Raw genomic sequence first — 18,544 nt, 5'->3', positions numbered from 1 at the left:
CTGTCACTCGACTTCCTGACTTCCAGTTCACTTGAGGATAAAGTTGCGAACAGTTTGCCTTGTGAAGGACTCTCTGAATGTGCTCCTAGCACCACTGTGGTTTGTTTCTTCGCTCTGCTTGTTGAAACATTTGCTTTTTCTCTCCAGACCAGCATAATGACTTCAGTTGTAAAAGCCTTGATTTCTGCAGTTTGTGCTGTCTTGTGTAATTTTGCCAACTTGTGCAAAACAGGCTTTGTTTTAAACATCAGTGAGAGAAACCAGATTCTCATTTTTAAGTGTCTTGTTTGTTCACGTGGACAGTGTTGGTGGAGTGTGTCTAGCTTGGGCAGCGAAGCTCCTCAGGTGGTTTCCCACACACTCTCACCTCAGCAGTCCCGCGAGAGTCTTGGGGCTTTGTTGTCCTCTCCGTCCCTCATTGCACCATCGTGAAGATGGAAAGGTCTTGCATACCCTCTCAGTCTCACAACCCAGCTGGAGCACGCTGCTCAGTGGTCGGAGACTTCCTATGGATGAGTCTCTCTGTACCACTGGTTACTCTAGAATTTTCTCTTCTCAAGCTTTTGGGACTCTCGGTGCACAGTAAGCATGCAGCTTGTCTTTGCAGCTCAGGCACTTAAGTGCTGGGAGGAGGACTGGCATTTTCCTCAGGGGTTAGGACACAGTTAGCATGTCTATTTTGGTGATGCTTCTGTGGAGATCTTTCTATCTAGGTGGTTTTTAAATTAATTAGTAGGGGCTGGGGAGACCCCTCAGTCATACGAACACTGACTGCTCTTCAGAGAACAAGGGCTGGATTCCTAGAACGCACTCTAACAGCTTATAACCAGCTATAATTCTAGTTCCAGGGATCCAATACCCTCCTCTGGTCTCTGCAGGCACTCACTGCAAAAAAATGTGGTGTGTGTGTGTTTATGCATGCAAAAGCTACATAAACAAACAGTAAGTAAATAGACAAAAATCAAATAGGAAACGTAAGTCTTCTCTCTTTTCCTTCCTTGGTAATTTGCCGTGGCCTTACAGGCTTGCTATGGAATCCTCAAGGTGCCAGAGGGCAGTTGGCTGTGCCGGACATGTGCCCTGGGGGTTCAGCCAAAATGTTTGCTATGTCCCAAGAAGGGTGGAGCTATGAAACCCACACGCAGCGGAACCAAGTGGGTCCACGTCAGCTGCGCCCTGTGGATCCCTGAGGTAAGTCTGCTCCTCGATAGCATCTTGGTGGACATGGTCCTGGTTTCCAGCTGGGACTGGGCAGGTGGGTGGAGCAGCTTATTGGCAGCAGTCGAGCTGCCGGATCCCACACCTCTGTCTCTGACTGCTCTTCACCCCGGCTACTTCATCACCATACTCGGGTCTGTACAAGGACTGCCGGAGGTTGGTGGTGTCCACAAAATCACCCCACCAGTGATTTTCTTTTTGGGCACCCTTTTGGGCACCCTCTCATGGTTGACACGACTCACAGGGCCAGGCCTGGCACCTTTACAGCTGTGTCCTGGGGGTGGGCATGTTACTGCCCCTGCCAGTCTCTCTTTGAGAAACTCCTTGTAGTACCATGGTGCTCTTGGTCACGTGTCTGTGAGTTTTATTTAAATTCTTACTCAGCCTCAACCTTGTTAATTTCAGATCTGGTCTAATTTATTTCCAGTCCCAGACCTTAACTAATTTAATTTGCATGGCTTGTGATGAGAATATCATTTGTGATTCAAATTCCAGTATTTTTGGTATGTGATTTGGTGTGTGTGTGTGTTTCCTCCAGAGGAAAACTGCCTGGGTATGATTTACATTGAGTTTTCATTGGTTTGGTATTAACCAGTTTGCGGTTCAATGGTCCAGGCTGAACTGGGGTGACAATACCATGTTTAGCTTGGTAGATATTTACTTGTACTATAGTTACATGTTCTGATGGAATACATTAAGTATAATCTATTTACTTGCTCACTCCATGGTTTAAGTATATTTACGATGGGGTTTTTTAGTCGTGACAAATGCTGTCAGTCTAGAGATGTGGTCCACTGTGTTATAAAAAGACAGGTGTCTGCCTCAGACACTTGGGAAGCAGTGGGAACCCTAGCTGGGTTTTTATAGACTGGGGTGCTGTGTCAAGGAGGCTGAGCTCTCCTCTAGTTCGGAGCTGAGCCCTCACATCTGGGTTAGGATTCTGAACCGTGCAGACCCATCTTGCTGTTTTGGCTCTCTAGGTAAGCATTGGCAGCCCTGAGAAGATGGAGCCCATCACAAAGGTGTCTCACATCCCCAGCAGTCGGTGGGCACTCGTGTGCAGCCTCTGCAATGAGAAGTTTGGGGCTTCCATACAGGTAACAGTTCAGTAAGAGTGGCTTTGTCTTCTTTCACTGTGAGGTACAGAACGGGATGGGGGTGGGGTGGGTTTTGCATCTCATCCGTTGGTTAGGAGAGGGGAGCTTTTCTGGGAACCCACTGGTAGGCAGTTCCACTTTGCCTGCCCCAGGCCTAGTGTCCACTTCTTTCCACCATTGTAAATTTTTTCACAGTTCCTGGTCAGACCCTGAGTCTTAGATAATCCTTAGCTGTGGCACTTGAGAGTCGCCTGCCTTCCTACTTCAGTCACGTGACATCACTCAGACCCAGAAGGCCTCTGTACTGCCTTCTGGGAATGCCAGTAGCTGAGGTGTTGGGTAGGCCGATGCTTTTGCACTGAGAGAAACGAGCCCTGGAACACGGGCTGGGTGGACGGCAGGAGCAAGCTACTGCCCTGGGTGCTCTTTGTCTCAAATGGTACTTGATCTGAATATAGTCTGGACTACTGAGAGCCATGTAACAATGCGGATTGCATTGGCATGTTCAGGTGCAGGTAAGTGCAGACAGTCATGAGACTGTGGAGTTGAGGAGAAAGCGGTGTCCGTGCTGTCCGTGCCTTCGTATTGTCTGGAACTGAGGAAGTGATTTCTGGGGCTTGTTGATTATCTATATCGGATTTGAGTCCTGGAATGCTGTGTGTGGCTGAGGGTTTTAAAGGTGAAGTCTGATTCTTCCTTTGGGATGGACCCAGAATATGCCTCAGATATTCTGTGTCTGTCTGTCTGTTTGTCTCTCCTAATCTCTTAATCTTGGGGTGGGGGTCGCGGGCAGAAACACTGTTTGGGCAGCTTCTTTGAGTGCTGAGCATACCGGGCACAGACGTGAACTTAACAAGTGTAGTTCTGGCTTTAAACAAATTACTTCATCTGACACAGTATTGTCACAGTATTGACATTTTGACCAATCAGTCATTCTCTGAGTAAGGTACCCAAACCACCGCTTGGTGGTTTTATATTCTTTTCCTTTTCTTAAACAAGCCCAAAGTGGTTTTATTTTTTAGTATTACTGTTTCTGCTGGTATTCAGACATCTAAAAACAATAATAGGAATATCAGGGCCGGCATAAGGCACCTGAGCGGATTTGGCTTTGGGACCTTAAAGTTGTGGGTGGTTTTTATTATTATTATTATTAATTTTATTTCTTTTATTTTTTTGTATATCAATAGAATCTATTGCAAACTAAAATGATAAATGCCTCTGACTGAGATTTGGGTTAGGCAAAAAGAGTAGAGGAAAGGTCAAAAAGGATTTGAGTGTTTGTGCAGGTGTACAACACACACACACACACACACACACACACAAAACACACGCTTGCTTGTGGCATACCAGGGAAATGGCTGTCCCCATGTCCATGTTAGCTGCTCTTCTGACGTTTCACGGGAGACGGATGGGAGCCCTGTTCGTCTACAAGGAGAGACAACGTAATGACTTTCCTATTGCCGTTGACCTCCTTCGGAGTTGGGGCCAAGAGAGGCTGATGACTTTTCATATCTTCACAAAATAGATTTTTATTAAAAGAATTCCTCTCCAAAATGTCTGCAGCTGGGGAGACTCTGGTTTATGTTTCTGTAACATCTGTTTGCTGAGTCAACCTGAATAGGAAACCCCAGAGGAAGGCCATTTGGCATCTTTTCAAAGTCCTGTATAAATATTCCTCTGCAGCTCATTTCTCTTTAAGGTTAGAATGCCTGGGTTAAGTGTAGTTTAAGCCAAACACAGATTGTGTCTCCGTCATCTGTTCCCACTTGGCTTCGTGCTGCTGGGGAAGTAGAGTCTTTTCACGATAGCGGCCAGGTGTGTCTGTGTGTGTTCTGCCACCAGAGCTGCTTTCACACGTTTCTTGTAATTAAGGTTATTTATAAAGGTACAGCCTAATCTTGGTGCATATATTTTAGGTGATTGGAAGTGGGGGCGGTGAAGGGGCTGGATTTTTATAGTTAAGGATTAGGTGGTGGCTGGCACTGAGTTGTATCTTAAACACTGAAATGATGAGGGGGAGATCCAGCTTCAGTGTCTGCTCTCTGTGGTTATGGGATGCAGGGTCTGTGGAATGAGTTTAATTAAGCTTTTCAGCTGTCCCGGGAGCACAAGATCCTTGGTTGTCTGTGCAGCCCTGGCATGCCCCAGGGATCCCTTGGCCTCACACAATACAGTTGCTTTTAAGGGACTGGCTTCAGCCTCCGAGAGGTACCTCTTTCTAGGGATTTGCTCAGTGAGATCAGACGGGTGAAGTTAATCACTTTTCTCCTGCTGGCCAGAGGCTTGTGTCTGGATCAAAGGCACTAAATTGTAGCCCTGTGCAGGCGGGGAGGAAGCAGGGTGCTCCCTGCATCTTGATGAGGCCTGACCGCTGTGGCGGCATGTGCTGACTTCCCTGGGACCTACAGGAAGGGAGCTTCTGATGCAGTGGTTGGTGATTCTGTACTAACAGGGAGACCTTTCTCCATCTTTCCTGAGCCGGGTTCTTGTCTGTTATTCTGCCTTCCTTTGGTGTGATCCTGGAGGCTGCTTCCGGGAAGTCTGTTTGCATTTCCCTACCCGAGTTGGGACTTTTTCCAGCTAGGGGTTGCACTGGGGACTGAGTCTTTTAAAACTGACCAGGAATGTGTGTGCTGAGGAGATACCTGGTCACATTTTTTATAAAACTACGTGAGCTTAAGCCTTTGAGAACTAGATTAGTGCCTCAGAGTTCACTCTGTACACAGAACACATGTCTTTGAGGGCTGTACCACTCTCACCTCCAGGGGCCAGTTGTTCACCATCCCCTCCCACCCTCACCCCTGTCCTGAGATTTTAGTGCCATCACTGAAGCGAGCTGTAGTTTGGGCTATCAGAGTTTTACCTGCATTGTTCCTGACATCCTTGCTTTCCCTTCCCTTCCCTGTTGATTCTTGTCAAGCTTTCCTGTCGCAGTGAGTGTGCTTTGTCGTCATGTGGGGCGGCCAGCACTAGGGACTCTTGTTGCTGCTGCTTCCTAACGGTGTCCGTCCATGTGACTTTTGCAGTGCTCTGTGAAGAACTGCCGGACCGCCTTCCACGTGACCTGTGCTTTTGACCGCGGCCTTGAGATGAAGACCATTTTGGCAGAGAACGATGAAGTCAAATTCAAGTCCTATTGCCCGAAGCACAGCTCACACAGGAAATCCGAGGAGAACCTGGGTGAGGGGGCTGCACAGGAGAATGGGGCCCCTGAGTGTTCGCCTGGGAGCCCGCTGGAGCCCTTTGCCAGTCTGGAGCAGAATAGAGAGGAGGCCCACCGGGTGAGTGTTCGCAAGCAGAAGCTACAGCAGCTGGAGGATGAGTTCTACACCTTCGTCAACCTGCTGGATGTGGCCAGGGCCCTGCGACTGCCTGAGGAAGTGGTGGATTTCCTGTACCAGTACTGGAAGTTGAAGAGGAAGGTCAACTTCAACAAGCCCCTCATCACCCCAAAGAAAGATGAAGAGGACAATCTAGCCAAGCGGGAGCAGGATGTCTTGTTTAGGAGGCTGCAGCTGTTCACGCACCTGCGGCAGGACCTGGAGAGGGTAATGATTGACACTGACACCTTATAATGACTTAGAGAAGAAGATGTAAAGAGGCGAGCACTTGCCCAGAGCGAGAGATGATAGCCAGTCATTACTCTCAGATTCTTGTACACACTACAGCATGAGGTCGTGTTGGTTAAACATATTTATGGGCTGGTAAACTCACTGCAGTGCAAGACTGCCAGTGTGGGAGCTGCTGTGTGATTACTTTTCTTTACATACGTTCCCATTAGTCTTTACTGTTGCGCAAGATCAGATGGGGCATACCTCCATCCCCGCTCCCCTGTCGTTGTAGAACTGGAGGGAACTGAGCACCAGGAACATGACCGAAGGGTTGACTCAGCATTGTTTGCAGCCTGATTTTGAGAACTGGGATGTATCTGACTTATGGGGGAGGGGTCAGCAGTAGGGGAATTTCTTGTTCAACCTGGGGAGACATTTCCTGAGGACCCATGAAGGGCTCATCAGCTAGGGCTAAGCACTGCCTCCCACTGGCCCATCTTCTAGGCTAATTCACAGGGGCATTCCCAGCTCTGTTGCGGAGCAGAGCAGGCTCTGGGTGCTGATGTGTGCGCACGGACTTATACACACACCTGCTACAGAAGACACTCTTGGCAGTGAGGTGCTAAGTCATCACAGAGGTTGTGTACATACAGTGCGTGTGCTTGTGCGTGTATGCATCCCTGTCGGGGCTATGTCTGTGCGTGTGGATGTGATTCCTGGTGCACAGGGGCATTGGGTCTGTTTGTGAAGTCCTTAGCGGTCTCAGTACATACATACTGCATACATATACACAGACATATGTGTTTATCTCACTACCGGGTTGCCGATTACTGGCTGTTGGCTGCTGGAGCCTCAGCTGCTGGCACTTCCCCCAGCTGTTTGCTGCTTGGTGCCTCCCCCACTCTATTACCTCTGGAGTCCCAGTTTGGACCTCTCTTCCTGCTGCAGGAATAATTAGGAGTGGACTGTCCTCCCCAGGGTCTCCAGCTCCCTTAGGTAGTTTTGACTGAGGCTTACTAATTGGAGAAGTGTCTTCAGCACCTCTTGCACCTACTCCCCCGACTGCTAGCTACCTATTAAATTCATTAGTGTGGCAGAGATGGGAGGCAGGTTTTCTGGCCTGAAGCAGCCTGTGCGGAAGGCACCCAAGTGGCCTGAAACAGTTAACGCGTATCTCCCTCAAGCCCCCATTTATTAGAGAGGAGTGATTCATCACCTGCTCGGCAAGAGGCTCTGACTCATATATGGTTTGAAATGAGAGTGTGGGCAGGGCAGGGAGAGACTGCAGATGTACTTAGCTGTAAGGATCAGTTCTCACAGCGGCCTGTACCTCCTTGTTAGAGATGGGGTAGTCGTGAAAGTAGTTTTAAGTGCTCATTAGAGGCCCTTTTAGTACACCGTCCAATGCTGGCTTCTTGTGATGTCCCTTTCTAGACCTTGTTTAGGATTCAGGGTAAGGTGGCTGGTGTTAGGCTAAGGGGAGGCAGGAGCAGGTCGGTGAGGCTCCCAGACGCCCCCTGGTGGTTAGTTCAAAGAACCACATGCATTTGTGGTATGTTACTGAGAGAGGGATTCAGGGTCACTGGGTATTTGTTGAGAAGCTACCGTCCTCACCCAACAACTGCTGTAATTGGGGTGCACGGAGCCAGATAGTCCTTGGGAGCGAAAGACGAGATGTTTTCATGTTTTAACTGTGTTTGTTTCACAATCACCACAGAATAAAAGTGTAGAAAATGATTGTGGTGTACTAACTCTTTTTCTGTATTTAAGTTACTGAGATTAACATACAGTTATAATTAAATTCTGAACTTTTTTTCGAGTCGTCATTTTGCTTTTAAGTAGAATAATGCCTATAATGTATAGGGGAATAAATCAGGATTTGTGCGCTCGCGTGTGTGTGTGTATGTGTGTGGGTGGCATTACTTAACATTTATTATTAAAAAGTCTAAAGTTTTAATGCATTCAGTGTCAGTTTAAAAGGGTTTATTTATAATGAAAAGTTATGTTTTCCTCATCTGCGATGAGGGCTGTCTGAAAATGCTGAAGTCTATGCCAGGCCCTGGAGAGTCGTGTAGTGCTTTGCAATTTAAACAAGTATATCAGGCCAAGGGCTCATCAGGGCAGGCATGACAAGAGAAAAAAAATCCACCGTTACAGTGAACTGGTTTTCTTAGTCAGTTAGTGGTCTGCCTATTTAGGCGATAGCAGTACACGCCTGGCACGCGAGAACCAGTTAACACAGGTGACTGGAATCGAGGCATGTGGTCATCCCAGAACAAGTGAGTAGCATGTATTAGAAGTGCAGGTGATTCAGTGATTATGTTAATTGCTCTTTAAATAACCTGGGTACCAGCTCTAGACCAGAAAGTTAGATGACAGGAATGGATATCAGGAGGCACTGAAAAGAGAAAAGATGGTTGTGATGTGACAAGTGGCACTTCACGTTCCCAAGGCCGCCACCTCACTCTTAAAGGACTCCTGACCATATAATTAGGAGATATATTGCCTCTTTCTAAGAAGAGGCAGGCAGTGTTAGCTCAGAATTGAGTGCTAGTTCAGATAACGACATCCTCCTGCTGTACTCTGTGTAGTTGTATGGAAAGGCGTCAAGTCCTGGGGGACAGTCCTATACTCTACATTTGTCACTTAGTGGAATGGAGCTTTTCGAAAACACAACTGAGGCCACAGTTGTCTGCTGAACAAAATACATATAAGGCATTGGTATGGCAAGCAGAAAACCCTCTGCAGATGCTCCTGGCTGCTAGGCTGTTCTCAGGATGCAGTCCCTGATGCGATAGTAACATTCTGGAAACTTAAAAGTGCAAACTGAAATCAGGTATCATCAGCTTTGTTTGTACTTGCTCTGAGAGGAAAGTGTGACTTGCATTTAGCCTGCCTTCAGGGGACGTGATGCGATGGGGTTTGGGTTTCTGCTGCTGGCAGCTTAGGGAAGGTGAATTGAGGAAGCTTGATTGAGTAGTATCAGTCAAGTTCTCTAGGAAAATGACTAGATTCCTGCCAAGAATTTTTTTGGGGGGGGGGTCTACTTTGGAGTGCTCAGCTCTCCAGTGGTCAGCCAGAGCTGGATCAATCAGGCCTTACCAATCCCAGCTGGAAAACATGGCCCTTTTGCTTTGTGGGTTTATGTAGAAGCTCCTCATCTGAGGTCACTGGAAATATAGATGTTCTCACTTGGAGGCCATGGTAAAATCTTTCTTGGTATACAAGCCACCAAAGATGAGATCCCTTGACTTTTCATGGGTTAAGTTTGAGATATATCTGCTATCTATCTGAGGTGAATATGAACGTAAACTACAATGCCCATTTCATGTTTCCAAAAATCAGAATCTTTATGTTAAAGCCACCTTATGTGTACTGTCCAAAGTTTTGAATTTGAGATGAGGATTGAGGTTTGATTTTTTTTTTTTTTGAGCTACTCATAATATCATTTGGGTGGAATACTACTTATCAAAGAGAATGAATATTCTTTTAGTTATTTCTAGCTCCACGTTGGTTTTCTCTAAAGAACACTTATTTCCTTGCCTGGAATTTTGGTTTCAGAGTTTGCTGTGCCCAATGACATTAAGACAAGGAGAGTGATTTCCTTTTAAATTCTTTAATCAAAGGCTATTTTTAACAACATTAATAATGTAAATGATGAATGTAGGAATAGAAAAAGACCCTGATAGTGAATCAGTCAGGGTCAGCAGAGCCTGCTACTGTTTCCCTTCCTGTCTGATGCCCTCGTGTAAACTGGACTGTCTTGAGCATAGCTGGGATTGGGGGGATTTAGAAAGGTCTGAAAACCACCCTGGTGGTGGTGCCTTCATAGCCAGTGTGCAAAATGGCCTGGCTTGTGTCAGAGAAGCAGCCGGTGACCTTTGAACTTGCACTTGAGTTTTTACACAAAGACTGCTCAAAAGGAGGACATATGAGCACAGTCAGGAGCATGTGGTGGTTTTCCACTACTGCCGCTGCCTCTGAGGTTGTTGAGGTTTTATGGACATCTTCCTGAAGAAAGGTTCAGCTGTTCATTGGTGGCCTGAAGCTGACATTTTGTCTCCAGACCCATGCTATCTTAGTCACTCTCTGTTTTCTTTTTTTTTCCTTTTCTTTTTTTTTTTTTTTGAGACAGGGTTTCTCTTTGTAGCCCTGGCTGTCCTGGAACCAGCTCTGTAGACCAGGCTGGCCTTGAACCCACAGAGGCCCACCTGCCTCTGCTTCCTGAGTGCTGGGATTAAAGGTGTGCACCACCACCAGGCCAGTCCAGTTACTTTTACCAGGAGACCTTAGGACCAAAGGATTAGTGGGGTTTAGTGACTTTATTGTTTCATTTTGTTAGTGATGTAGGTGGCTTTAAGAGTAGGCGATATTGATTATGGAAGATTACTGACCACAAACTAGTGAATCTGTACATCATCTGAAGCAGTCTTCTATATGAGTGGGGAATCCCAGCACACAGCGCTCTGTCTTTCAGTTACAAATGAACTAGTATGAGGTTAGTAGCAGTTTTAAACCATGGTCCACAGACTCATAGGTTGGCTGGGGACACTGGGACAGTTTCCAGGCATTAGCACACCTCCCTGGAATACACTGCACTGCTGGGCTGGCTTTGTAAAGTTGTATCCAGTGGACCAAGCAGCTCATCTGCTCTGCCATAGAACCTTGTGCAGGGTGTTTTTTTTTTTTTTTTTTGTTTTTTGTTTTTCGAGACGGTTTCTCTGTGGCTTTGGAGCCTGTCCTGGAACTAGCTCTTGTAGACCAGGCTGGCCTTGAACTCACAGAGATCCTGTCTCTGCCTCCCAAGTGCTGGGATTAAAGGCGTGCGCCACCACCCCCCGGCATGTGCAGGGTGTTCTTATGCCATTGGCCTGGAAGATGCTTGATAAAAGTGCGCAGGGAGGTTGCTTTTGGACTCTACATCCATTGACAGTAAGATTGCTGGGATGACACGGTTGGATGGTAAGCAGAACTCCCGGGCTCAAGGCAGCAAGTCCTCTACACCATAGACTGGAGGGGAGGGGTGGGACTCTGCTGCTCCCCCAGTGCCACTCCGTGGCTCCTGCAGACACCAAAGGAGTAGACAAACAGACTCCTAGTGGTAGGGTCAGATGCTTAAAGCACATTTGGATTTCAGATGTCTGTCAAGGCCCGAGGAGGGCCAGTACGTCTCAGGTAAAGGAAGAGTGAAAGCAGTGAAGTGTCATTACTGTATTGCTCACTTAGAATCTTTATTCTCTACATTCTAGGTTCGGAACCTCACTTACATGGTGACCCGCAGGGAAAAGATTAAACGGTCTGTGTGCAAAGTCCAGGAACAGATTTTCAGTCTTTACACTAAGCTCTTGGAGCAAGAAAGAGTTTCAGGTATGCATTGAGCCCTAGAAGGGCAAAATATAGGGCAGGGGTTTGCAGCCTTAACACTGCTATTGAGGGAAAACAGTTGCTCTTCCATCTGTCCTGTAGAAAGTTTAAGTAGTTCATATTTAAATGACATCTTTAAATATTAAAGACACTGTGTTATAGGGAAAGAGCTGAATTTGGCCTTAAATAGGGTTTGAGACCTGTAGCAGCTCCCTGCTTACCCAGATGGAAGCAAGCTGTAAACCCTACTCTTCTCTCCAATTTCTTTATATAAAGTGGGGATGCTATCTCAAGCTATCTCTTGTTAGTATCAGAAAATTATAATGCAAGTGAGAGCACAGTTGAGTGCTCTTGATAAACGGGGCTGGCTACGTAGGGTCGACCTAACATGTAAATAGATGTAAGACTACATACCACATACGCTCAATCCTTAACACTTAGAGTGGACTTCGGAAGGTAGTGATAGAATTCCGAGTGTGCTGGACATTTATTCAGTGTCTTCTATTTACATTGCTCTGGCCAGCCAAAAAGGGTAAGAACTGTGGGGTGTATGCTTCCTCTACTGGAGAAAGTGTCAGTTACTTGGAGACCACGTGTAATGCTGGGTAGGTGTTTCACCCTGGGATTCATTTGCTCTAGTGTAGAATCTTGACCTCTAAAGTATGCTTTTAGCACCAGCGTTCTATGGTGACTAGTCCCAAGAAGTAGGGAATGTATGAGTTTCATGGAGGAAGTCTGTCTTGGGAAGTAGTTCTACACAGAGTCCTGAGTTAGGGGCAGGTGGGCTTTGGGCCAGCCTTCAGTAGAGGATGGGTGACTCCCTTGGACTGACTGCCCTTTAAGTTACAGCAGCAGCATCCTTCAGTAGAGGATGGGTGACTCCCTTGGACTGACTGCCCTTTAAGTTACAGCAGCAGCATCCTTGACAGGCAGTTGTGTTCTGAGTCACAGGTGATTGACTCTCCCCGTCCTGATTTTGTGGTCTTTTCTCTAGATAATTACGACATACAAACAACACATGTTCAAAACTGTTGATAACTGGCTTTGAATTAGATACATGTGACCAGAGATAACTTGGTTAGCTGAGGGGAATTTTCAATAACATTCTTATATTAACTTAGATGTGTTCTTGCTATGAGTTAAATATTTTCCAGAGGGACCAAGTACCAAATGTCTTTCATTTTTTGAAACTTTAGTTGCAAAACTGTGCATGTTAAGTTTTTCAAGTATAGCTTCTTAGGTAAAAGCAGTGCAGTTTAGATCCTTTAAGGCCACCCTTCTCTTCATTCTTCGTTGGAAGCTGGTGGTGCCTGTAATGGTTAACTGTAGTGTATCCTGCAGAGTTCTGCCAGCTTGGTACTTGCTGTGGAATTTGTTACCCATAAAAGATGATTTTCGTGTGGCCTTTCTGAAAGGAATCCTTTTTTATGGGTATCACAGGCACACACTTGCATTTTGGCTGTGGTTTGTACTTGGATGAATGAATGAAATTCTCTTCACAAGGTTAGGTTGTATTTTGGGCTACAGAACTGGAAGGTAGATTGATCCAGAATTCCTGCTGCTGCTGAGCATGCCTGTAATATAAGCCTACTGGGGCTGAGGTAAGAGGCGTGCCAAAATTTCAAAGTCAGTCTGGACTACGGTTATAAGTTCTAGATAAGCCCAGGCTACAGAATGAGACCATGCTTAAAGAAAAGAATACAAAACAAAACCCCAGAAGTACGGAAAAGAGAAACAGATCTTATTTTCCTTCATTTGATGAGTGTGGTCATTGGAAACGACTTTGTTCTTCCATGGGATGTCATTTCTAGACTATGGTGCTTAGATAGTTTCAAGGGAGATGATGATGACTTAACATGTGTTCTTAGAATTCATGGCTCAAACTGTTGTTATTCTGGGAACAATGCGAGCATCTTCGATGGAAATGATGCTTATGGGAGGCTTATCATTAGATACTTTTGAGAGACATGGGCTCCAAGTCCAGTAGATAGAAATTACAGTTCAGACAGCGTTGGACCTTCTTCACCCTTCTCTTTCCTGCTAGGGTATTTCCGTAAAAACAGACAAAAACCCCACCTCACACATGGCTATCAAAAGAGACTCCAGTGATTGTTTTTTGAGGAAGTAGGCATTTCCAAGCCAACAGCTTGTAAAAAGGACCTCATCTGTGTTGCTTGTCCCTCCATCTAATGGACAGTAAGTTTGTCTAGTGAGGGCCCCTGTGACCTTGGAGCTGAACCCTGTTCTCCCGGTGGTTCATACCTTAACAGGAGACACAATGTAAGAACTGCTTTTCTGTAGCAGGTCTTGATACTCTTGCAGAAACATGGTCCTTAGGGACTACCAGCAGTTTTCAGACCAGGGTTAGCGAGTCTGAGATGAGATAAATTTGGTGGGTTATGACTAACGTACAAGACAAGTCGACTATGAAGGGTCAGGCTAGAGGAGTGGGTCACTGTTTAAAAGTTCTTGGCTGCTGTTGCATTCCAGAGGATCTGGGTTTGACTCCCACACGGCAGCGCCCAATTGTCTGTTACAATAAACTTTAGTTCTAGAGGATCAGATACTCTCTTCTGGCTTTCACAAGCACTGTACCCATGTAGTACACAGACATACATGCAGGCAAAACACCCATACACATGAAATAAAAATAAATAAAAAATAGTCTACAAAAATAGGAAGTGTCAGTTTTTATCAAGAGATAAGAATTTGTATTTCATAAAATGTAAGCTTTTACTAGGTTAAGCTATGAAACTTAAGTTTTGTGATTTGCATAAAAGATTAACTTATCTTTAACTTGGATGGCAACTTGAACCCAATAGATTTTGCATATAATGAATGTTTTTAAAATATTTCATGTCCCCTTATTCAGTTTCTACATTTACATGTATTTGTCCTCATTGAGCCTTTGTAGAAAGAAACTTGAGCTCTGTTTAGTCTCGAGAGGAAGGTGATGGGTGGTGACTGGTGGACGGTACAGTCACAGCTATGCAGCCAGGTAGAGGAAGTGGTAGCCATCGGAAGGATTCTGAATGAATCCCCCTTTTGAACATCAGGTCCTCTTTGAATTTTGTTTGCCCTTTAACAGACAGTTTCAGGAAACGTTGTAGCTTAGTGGTTTTGGACAAAATGTCCTATTCTGACTACTTAGATTGAAGGCAGATTTTTGAATCGGGTCATGTCTTTAAAAACACATTTTTTTACAAAGAGCTGGTGACTCTTGGGTGGGAAGTTTGTGTGATGATGCTTCAGGTCTACAACTTTATTCTTTTGGATTTGCTTATGTAATTTTTCCCTTGTGGTTTTCTGTTTGTAGGTGTGCCTTCTTCCTGCTCCTCCTCACTGGAGAACATGCTTTTATTCAATAGTCCTTCTGTGGGTCCCAATGCTCCCAAGATAGAGGACTTGAAGTGGCATTCTGCATTCTTCAGGAAACAAATGGGTAGTACTTCCTTGGTCCATTCGCTGAAAAAGTCCCATAAGCGAGATGCATTGCAGAATAGTCCTAGGAGTGAGGGCAAGACCCTGCTAAAGCAGTCAGATCTTTGTGCTAGAAGGGAGGGGCTGGGGATTGCAGAGAACTTTCTGAGCTTTGAAAAGACTTTTGCAGAAGCACGTCTCATATCATCAGCACAACAGAAAAATGGTGTGGTGACACCAGACCATGGGAAAAGAAGAGACAATCGTTTCCATTGTGATCTCATTAAAGGAGACTTAAAGGACAAATCTTTTAAACAGAGTCACAAGCCTCTCAGGTCCACAGACACATCCCAGAGGCATCTGGACAACACAAGAGCTGCCACCTCCCCTGGAATAGGGCAGTCAGCACCTGGCATGAGGAAGGAGATTGTGCCCAAGTGCAATGGCTCCCTAGTCAAAGTGCCTATAACACCTGCCAGCCCAGTGAAAAGCTGGGGAGGATTCCGGATTCCAAAGAAGGGGGAACGGCAGCAGCAAGGAGAAGCCCGTGAGGGGGCCTGCCACCAGCACTCAGACTGCCCCCGCCTGGGTTTAGGCCGAGTTCCAGGCAAGGAAAGGGCAAAGAACAGGTTAAGATCTGACAGTGAGAACGATGGGTATGCTCCCGATGTGGAAATGAGTGACTCGGAGAGTGAAGCATCGGAGAAGAAATGTGTTCATGCCAGCAGCACCATCAGCAGGAGGACAGACATCATCAGGAGAAGCATCTTGGCCTCTTGATCAAACAGACGGTGTGGAAGCATGTGGCTTGTTGCTGGCCATGCTGAGAGGTCTGACACAGGGGCAAGCAAAAATCCCATTATTTCTGAGCTACACAAACGTATTTCCTTGCAATTCAGATTGAATTTTTTCCAGAGTCGTTTATAAATCATTGTTGTGAGAAGTTTGTGATATTTGCAACTTGTTGAGCAAACAGAAGAGTAGATTGTAACTACAAGACACTAAGATTAGAACCTGAACACTAGAAATGAAGCAACTTTAGAGGGCCAGGCTTGAGAGTCACCGTATATTACTGCCCTCTACTTTTTTTCCAAAGCACAAACTCTTGGATACTCTGAGTACAGAATCAGATTGAATTCTGTGTTATGAATAAATCCTATTTATAGAAGCCTTCACTTACTATTTATAGCCCACAAAGCTTATTTTCTAGGAATGGTAAAGGCTGAGAGCATTTTGGCTCCCAGGCTGTTGGTATGAGTAGCTGGAACTCAGAAGCTTCAGCAACACTGGGATCTTGCACACGTGGCATCCAGGGGAAGAGTTTACACAGCAGGCACCGATGGAAGGCTGGAGGGACAGAGCGGAGCTGCTGAAGTCAGACTTAGGGCCTGTGTAGCCCGTCCTGAGGCCCCGAGTGGGCTGTGGACATAGGGTGGGTGGAGAGGATGTTGAAAAAGTTGTGTGAGAAAGGGCAGCTGAGGCCCAAGTGTTACTAGTCCTCTTGACCTTCCTCTTTTGTAGCTGTCGGTCCTTGGACCCAATTGGGATTTCCCTGGCTACTGCCAGTACTTGACCATCTGGCTTCCAGTAATACAATGACTATTCAAGTTCAAGTGATGAACGTCAGACTCTGGTGACTCTGACTTCCCAGAGTCGACCATTATTACATATTTGGGGAATCCAGGCTTCCACGAGCGGATTCCTTAAGCAAAAAGGAAAAGAAACAAAAAAAGGTAAAACAGGTTATATTTTAGAACAATAGAAAGGCAATATGTTGCGTCAAGCTCTTATATTGACCAAGGCTATACAGGAAAGTCAGTGTACCCTTGAATACGTTTTCTGGAGGTGGAGTTATAAACTCTTATTCGTAACTTGGACTTTCGAATTGCAAACGGCAATAACTAGTAAATTATCAGCAATAATGAATTTAGCATTAAATTTGAGTACAATGTTCTGTTTTTGCACTCATGTAGTGCGTATGTATTCAGACAAGTGGATAGTGTTAAAGTCCTGTTTTTTTCTTTGGCATTCAATGTAGTTGTGAATCAGATTTAAGAGAAGGAAATAGCAATGAGATTTAGATGTAAGGGCATTTGGAATAAGCCCAGTTTCCCCTAAATTACCCTTAGTTTGTTAATATCAATGTTCAGATTCCTGATTCACTTATGCATCTGTTTCCATGTGGCAGGGACATTCTGATATTTAAGGAGCAATGCTTTGAGTTTGTAGAAGCTTTCAAGTCTTCCAGATGATCGTCAACAACAGAAAAGGCTTATTGAATTCCATCTTGCTATGCAAGTTTTTATCAGATGATCAAATGACAGATCTGATGCATCCATTGTATGTACGACATTTTCAAACCAAGTCTTAACTTCTCAAGTACATTGTAGTAGCTAATTCAGGGGCGGGGAAAGGATGACCCAGGTTTTAGATTGACTATTTTTGAGCTGTGGAGCTCCTTTTGAGACTGCTGTCCAGATCAGCTTGTTGCTACCGGTATTTGAAGGTTCTTAGGAGTGCAAGTTGTACTTTCGCTTGTAGCTTAATTTGAAAATTAGATGTTTTGCATATGCGCAAAACCCTTTTGCTGGATCCAGGAAAAGGTTGGACTCTTATCTAATTATCTTTTGAGTACAGCAACAGCACTGGGTGAGAAGAGAATTTATAGAGGAATAATTTGTGAAGCCATAGAAAGAAAACCTAAATTAATCTAGTGAGTGTATTGCCTCTCACCACTTTAAGAGGCACCAGATCCATTTGCACTATTAGGAATGCTAGTTTTGTGCAAAAATAATGCCTTACCTGTTTTCCCCCACATTTAGGTTGAAAAGCTTTCAAATGTTCCAAGTTATGCTGAACCAAAAAACAAAACAAAATAAAAAAATAAAAAAATTTCCCCCACAAAAACAAAACAAAAAAGAAAAGCCCACACTTTTTTTTATTACTGCTTTGAAATGCAAATGGTATAGAGCACGGTTTCTGACAGTGTAACGATAGCTTTGTAAGTTAGTTTCATGTCATGCTGGGAACTCTGTATGAGGCGGCCATGGCAGCCACAGCCCACCTACCCACTTGCATTCTATTAGTATGGAGCTTTTTCGTTTGTTTTTTCTTTTGAATCTTCCTTGTGCATCCTGACCAAGAAATACCTTTGATTATGATCAATGTATTATGTCAAAATGTAGGCTAGTTAAATTTTTGTAAAGTTGCCTGGAATGTCATTTGTTAGGTTATAAACACAAAATTTAAATGAAGGGTTTTATGTGTTGTGTACAAATCTTAATTATTTTAAGATGGACAAACTTGTCATTACATTTGTAACCTTGTACAGAGGATTTTTCACTATGTGCCTAGCTTGGTGTCCATTCAGCTAAAATTGAAAAAAAAAAGGTGCATGAAGAGTTAAAATCAGAAGTTAAACAAAGTATATGTAGAGATGACTATTTTATATTACATGGCCCAATCCTGTATTTATTTCTACCCCCTTTTTCAAAGTATTTATAAAACTAGTTGAAGACAGCTGTATTTTTTTGTTGAACTATTTAGTAGAATTTGTGCCTTTTTGTCTGTATGTGAATAAATGCTGTACATTTTGCAATACATTTTTAAAGTGGTCTGTTAATGTGCTTTTGGTTAAGGGTCCTTACCGTTGGTTTGTTGTCTCACTGTTAACATGGAGAGTGAGAACTGGAGGGACACACCTACCTGGAGGACACAGTCACTCACAGTAGCCCTGGTGTTGTCCATTCCCTCCACCCCTCCATGCACACCTTGAGCTCTTTCCAGGATATAATTGGATCTGAACACAACTGTTAAAGCAATGCAGACTAGGTGTAAAGGCTGAGCTGTGGCTTATTCTTCACCTAACCATACCAATACTTTAAGCCTCATGAG

General features: G+C 44.8%; 1 protein-coding gene across 5 annotated transcripts in view; it reads left to right on the top strand.

Annotated features, from left to right (window-relative positions):
- Window positions 1-18,270, top strand: part of Jade1 (jade family PHD finger 1) — a 54,207-nt gene extending 35,937 nt beyond the window's left edge. For all 5 annotated transcript variants that reach the window (XM_041659010.1, XM_041659009.1, XM_041659011.1 and 2 more), the window contains exons 7-11: window positions 1,024-1,191; window positions 2,199-2,315; window positions 5,342-5,863; window positions 11,116-11,233; window positions 14,547-18,270. In XM_041659010.1, coding sequence (XP_041514944.1) covers window positions 1,024-1,191; window positions 2,199-2,315; window positions 5,342-5,863; window positions 11,116-11,233; window positions 14,547-15,430 — 1,809 coding nt within the window. In that variant the 3' untranslated portion in view covers window positions 15,431-18,270. The remainder of the gene's footprint in view (window positions 1-1,023; window positions 1,192-2,198; window positions 2,316-5,341; window positions 5,864-11,115; window positions 11,234-14,546) is intronic.
- Window positions 18,271-18,544: the final 274 nt, after the last annotated feature.

The sequence above is a fragment of the Microtus oregoni genome, unplaced genomic scaffold (assembly GCF_018167655.1).
Source record: "Microtus oregoni isolate MIOR12 unplaced genomic scaffold, Mior012 000010F_ref0000083, whole genome shotgun sequence".
Taxonomy (NCBI): Eukaryota; Metazoa; Chordata; class Mammalia; order Rodentia; family Cricetidae; genus Microtus; species Microtus oregoni.
The sequence above is the reverse complement of the archived record's forward strand: the minus strand, read 5'-3'. Positions and strand labels throughout refer to the sequence as shown.